General features: G+C 42.9%; 1 protein-coding gene across 1 annotated transcript; it reads left to right on the plus strand.

Annotated features, from left to right (window-relative positions):
• The first annotated feature begins 418 nt into the window (after positions 1-418).
• Positions 419-5,507, plus strand: s1pr1 (sphingosine-1-phosphate receptor 1). Its single transcript, XM_042415657.1, has 2 exons — positions 419-476; positions 1,427-5,507. Exon 2 carries the CDS (start codon positions 1,530-1,532, stop codon positions 2,664-2,666), a length of 1,137 nt encoding a protein of 378 aa, XP_042271591.1. The 5' UTR covers positions 419-476; positions 1,427-1,529; the 3' UTR covers positions 2,667-5,507.
• Positions 5,508-5,865: the final 358 nt, after the last annotated feature.

A 5,865-nucleotide genomic window follows, 5' to 3' on the forward strand; every position in this document is an offset into this window, starting at 1 on the left:
TGGCAAAAATTCTAAACACAAGCTGACTGGATGCGGTCGAAAGCTCCGGGAACAGCTTAGTAAGAGGACCTTGATTAGAATATATAACACAGATAATAAAAAAAAACATGTTGAAAAAATGAATTTTAGTTTATAAAACGCATAAAAATTAAAATATTAAACCCAACAGAGAGATTTCTGTTTCTGCTTCATTGAAGTTTTATCGATTTCAATAATAATCAGTTTCATTGATGATCTGATCAGTTTTCACAAAGAATAAAAAGAGCCAATAAAAAATACAGAGGAGAGCTGGAGGAGGGCAACATCTTCATCCTCATCATCATCCTCAGCAGCAGTGTGTGTGTGTGTGTGTGTGTGTGTGTGTGTGTGTGTGTGTGTGTGTGTGTGTGTGTGTGTGTGTGTGTGTGTGTGTGTGTGTGTCTGCTCTCTGTTCGGCTTCACTCTGCTGTCGGACTGTTTTCCTCCGGACTCTGAAGGTAAAAAACGTCTTTTTATTTTTATTTAAGCGGATTTTCTGGAGATGAGTGTTTCAGTAGAGCTTCAGTAGAGTCTCAGTAAAGTTTCAGTAGAGTCTCAGTAAAGTTTCTCAGGTTGAATCAGATGAAACTCGCTTCATGTTCAGTTTTATTCGCTTTGATCAGAAGCGACTCTGCGGAGAAAATGAGCCGCGTTCAGTTTGATGAAATAAATTTCAGTTTTCAGCGGAAAATAAAAAACATCAGAGTCAGAAAAACAGAAAAACAGACCAAAGTGAGCAAGTGACGTAAGAATCTATTTATCCGTTTTATTGTTGAGTTTGAGATATTAAAGAGTTAAATGATGAGAATTAATCTCTTCAATACTTTAATCAGGATTAAATGATCAAGAATCACTTAAAGGATAAAAATGACTGAATGTGAGTTTTAATGAGTAAAGACTGAAATGTCTGTAGTTTTATTCAAATGTGAGTTTAATGTAAAGTGAAATATTCCAGCAGTTGTTTTAAAGTTTCTTGTTGGAAAAGTTGTTTTCAGGATGTTTTTCTGTAACAAGCTGATTAGAAACCAGTTTGAAGGTTTTATGAATCTCTGCTTCTGATCTTCAGTCTCAGTTTTATTCACCAACAGCAGTCGGACGTCTTAAAGTGACTTTCTGAAGCTTAACAGTGAACTAAACAGATTTAAGGGACCCAGAGTCTGTAGATAGATTGTTTGTTCTGATTAGAAACCAGTTGAAAGGTTTTATTGGATCAGTGTATTAATCCTCAGCAGCTCTGTGTCGGCACAAAGCTGCAGGAAAACATATAAAACTGCAGTAAAAGCGTCAAATTCACAGATTTATGGGACTCTGACTTCACAGAACAAAGTGTTTGTAGATGAAAACTTGTTTCAGATGTTTTAAAGTTGATTTAATGACGTCTGATGAAGTCTGATGCGTCTCTCTGCAGGATCATGTCCTCCAGCAGCAGGACTCTCTCTGCTCCTCTTCACACTTACTACCTGACATGAAGGACTGAGCCTGAGGACGCAGCGCCCCCTCCTGGACTCCCGATGGACGTGCAGGCCATGGCTGAGCCCACCTACTCCGACCTGATTGCCAAACATTACAACTACACCGGCAAGTTCCGCAAGACGGAGCAGGACTCCGGTCTGAAGGCCGACTCCGTGGTCTTCATCATCGTGTGCTGCTTCATCATCCTGGAGAACATCCTGGTCCTGACCACCATCTGGAGGACCAAGAAGTTCCACAAGCCCATGTACTACTTCATCGGGAACCTGGCGTTGTCCGACCTGCTGGCCGGCGTGGTCTACACCGCCAACATCCTGCTGTCGGGCGCCAACACCTACAAGCTGACGCCCACGCAGTGGTTCTTCAGGGAGGGCAGCATGTTCGTGGCGCTGGCGGCGTCCGTCTTCAGCCTGCTGGCCATCGCCATCGAGCGCCACCTCACCATGCTGAAGATGAAGCTGCACAACAACGGCAACACGTGCCGCGTGTTCCTGCTCATCAGCACGGTGTGGATGATCGCGGCGGTGCTGGGCGGCCTGCCGGTGATGGGCTGGAACTGCATCCAGAGTCTGAGCCGCTGCTCCACGGTGCTGCCGCTCTACCACAAGACCTACATCCTTTTCTGCACCACCGTGTTCAGCATCATCCTCATGGCCATCGTGGTGCTCTACGCCCGGATCTACGCTCTGGTGCGCACGCGCAGCCGCAAGCTCGTCTTCCGCAAGGTGTCCAACGGCCGCAGCAACGCCGGCGCCAACAGCAAGAGCTCGGAGAAGTCGATGGCGCTGCTGAAGACCGTCATCATCGTCCTGAGCTGCTTCATCGCCTGCTGGGCGCCGCTCTTCATCCTCCTGCTGCTGGACGCCGCCTGCGAGACGCTGAGCTGCCCGATCCTCTACAAGGCCGAGTGGTTTCTGGCGCTCGCCGTCCTCAACTCCGCCATGAACCCGCTCATCTACACGCTGACCAGCAACGAGATGCGCCGCGCGTTCCTCAAGACGCTGCTGTGCTGCACCGCCTGCATCCGACCAAACGCCAAGTTCACCGGGCCCATCATGGGGGCGGAGTTCAGCCGCAGCAAGTCTGATAACTCCTCCCACCCCAACAAAGAGGAGGCGGAGTCTTCACCGAGAGAGACGACGGCGGCGTCCTCGGGGAATATCACCTCGTCGTCCTAAAGCGGCGACGGAGACGCGGATGTACAGAGACGTAGAGTTTGTGTTTGTACAGGAAGCAGGTGTGACATCACAAACCAGCTGATCCGGACTCTCAGCACTGACAGTGGAACTGGAACCTGCACGAGGATCAGCTGCTTCACAACTTCATCTTCATCAATTCACCTGAACTCACCTGCTAACGTGGATCACTGCGGTCCAGGTGGTCCAGGTTCATTCCGGACCGGGTCGGACCAGGAAGTCGACCCTGAGAAACACACCTGACTGGCTGTTAGTGCACGACGAAGGTTTATAGCAGCTCGGATAGTGAATCATTCATCATATGAAGGTCAATATTTCTGATAGATCTGAGCTTCATAGTTATTGATCGTCCTCAGAAGAAGAAGCAGCAGACGGTTTACTGACCCTCTAAGAACAACTAGAACCTTTAGTGCTTAAATATATAAAATATTCAGCTGTCAAATATTTAAGAAACACAAATTAATTCATGAATTCTTTCCTCCACTTCCCTTTAAAAACAAACCTCACATGTGAAACCCGACAGGTGAGTTCAGAGTTCAGGTGCTTCTCACCTACAACGGACGTGTTTCTCCTGTTTGTTCTCTCGTAGGATCTTCACATCACGATTTAAATCACTTCTGTTCACCAACAGAAGGAGGATTTCTGTCATTTCTCTGGTTCTCAGAGATAAAAACAGCAGAACTTCAGCTGACTGGTCACTGACGTCCTGCTGGTTTTACTGGTTTTACTGGGCTCATGATACACTAACAGTGATAAAAACATTCAAATTCAGCTTTTCTAATAGTCTAAAACTAACAGACTGGAAAAGAAAACAGATCATGTTTATAAATGGATAACTGAAGCGATGGTTCTTCACTCGTCTGCAGTTTAATGAAAGTTTAGTTTAAAATTAGAGGAAAGCTTGAAAAAAAAAACAACTATTTTGTGTTTCAGATTTTTTTTTTCTGCCCAATCATCTTGTGACCCTTTAGATGAATCCAGTGACCTCTGGTGGGGTCCCAACCCTCAGGTTGGGAACCACTGAGGCTGTCTGAGGCGAAGATCAGCTGACCAACAGCAGTCCGGTCATGTGACAGACAGGTGCCTCAGCTCTAGACCTATAGCTGTGACATCACTGTATGACATCACTGTATGACATCACTGTTGGGTCAGTCCAAGGGGGCGGAGCTAGCAGAGCCAGCCAATAGCATTGAAGCATCAGTGAACATTGTAGCAAAACTGAAGATGACAAATTTTATTCTGTTACGATGCAAAAACTTAATAAATACTGAAGTACATTTACTCAAGTACTGGACTGAAGTACAGTTTTGAGGTACTTGTACTTTACTTGAGTATTTCCATGTGATGCTACTTTCTACTTCCACTCCACTACATTTATTTGACAGCTTTAGTTTGATAAACAGATCAATTAAACCAGCAGGTCCCAAAGTTTACAATCAGTAAGTGTGTAGTCGTGTTTCCAACAGTTCACACTCAATCAAAGATTAGTGAAACATTGTGATAAATGAGTCCAAACTTTGTTTTTTTCTTTTTCTGAAGTTCAAATAATAATAAAATGATTCATCAGTATTAATAATGTACTTTATTAAACATATTTAATGGATCAGTTACAGTTTTATCCAAAACAAGAACTTTTCTTTAATTCTTGAAGTTTAGCCGATAATACTTTATATGTACTTCTATGTACTTTTACTGTAGTGAGGTTTTCATGCAGGACTTTTACTTGTTATGAAGTATTTTTACTTTTTGTTGTTGATACTTTTACTGCAGTAAAGTATCTGAGTACTTCTTCCATGTCTGGACATAAAAATCCTACATGAGGACACACAAGAAGTGACTGAAACACGTGTTGTTGTTGTTGTTGTTGTTGTTGTTGTTGTTGTTGTTGTTTGGAGAGTGAAAATGTGAAAATGTGAAAAATGCTTCATTCACTTTACTCACTTCAGTTTTCACATCTGTCTGAACGGATGTCAAACAGCGATAACGACAGTCGGAGAAACAGCTGAGCTTTGACTTCTCGTGTGTTTTTGTAAAACGTTAACTGTGTAGAAACTTCCTGCTCTCCTATTGGTCAGAATGTATTTTCTACTTCCTGTCTGTGTTGTTGTTGTTGTTGTTGTTGTTGTTGTCAGTAGTGACGTCAGTGTAGTCGTATTAATTTATATTTGAAATGAGGAAGTTTGTCAGGTTAGTTCAGTCTTTAAGTAAGAAACAATAAAAAGTTCTCAGAACATCCAAACTGTTTATATTTCAACGTTACGGGAACATTTTACAATTTAAATGAATAAATTCCATTAAATGTTGTATCATCTAGTAATTGAGGGTTAAAGTTCATTCTTCTTACCATAAGGTCCATTTATTTGCAGTTCTGGAGCTTTTCATCATGTCACATGACCTTCATCAGCAGATGGAGTTTGGAGCTTCAACATGGACAGGAAGTCTTTAAAGTTACGACTGTGCAAACTTCATCTGCTGAGGAAGATGTTGAGATATGATCGAAAGCTCCAGAACAGCTACTAAATGGTTCTCGTGGTCACTGATTGGTGAATTTTTAAGTTTCTGCTCAAAATCTCAAAGAGAAATTTATTTTTTCTGAAACATCCAAACTTCTCATTTTCATATTAAATTTGAGCTTCCGTCCAGATCAGACTCTGTTACCGTGGTAACCAGCTCCTCTCAGCCTCCATCCTTTGATCAGGAGCTGATCAATTAATCCTGTTTGTTTGTTACAGTTTGTTGGTCCAGCCTGAACTCTGCCTGTCTGCACTGTTTAACTCCTGAGTGTCGGTTTGTTAGCGCTTAATAAAGACAAAAATAGAAACACGTCTGAGCGGTGAAGGTGTTGTTTTGTTTGTTTGTTGTTTTGTTTGTTTGTTTGTTTGTTTGTTTTGAAGATTAACATCTTCAGTAGGAACCAACAGGTTGGAGCTGAGAGACACAGACAGAGGAGGAAAGTATTGAGAGACTTTATGCTTTAACATCTCCTGAACCGTTTGTACAGTCATTATTTATATAAAAGTGTCCCAAAACAACAAATATTCAGGTCTTTCAGTCGCCGGGTTGGTGAGTCTTTGAGCCCAGTGCAGCTGCCTGCAGGTCCAGTTTAAAAATACAACCATATGTGTACGATGTGTTTATCTTCAGTAGGAACCAATGAAGAGCTGAGACACACAGACGGAGG

This window comes from Thunnus maccoyii, chromosome 7 (assembly GCF_910596095.1).
Source record: "Thunnus maccoyii chromosome 7, fThuMac1.1, whole genome shotgun sequence".
Lineage (NCBI taxonomy): Eukaryota > Metazoa > Chordata > Actinopteri > Scombriformes > Scombridae > Thunnus > Thunnus maccoyii.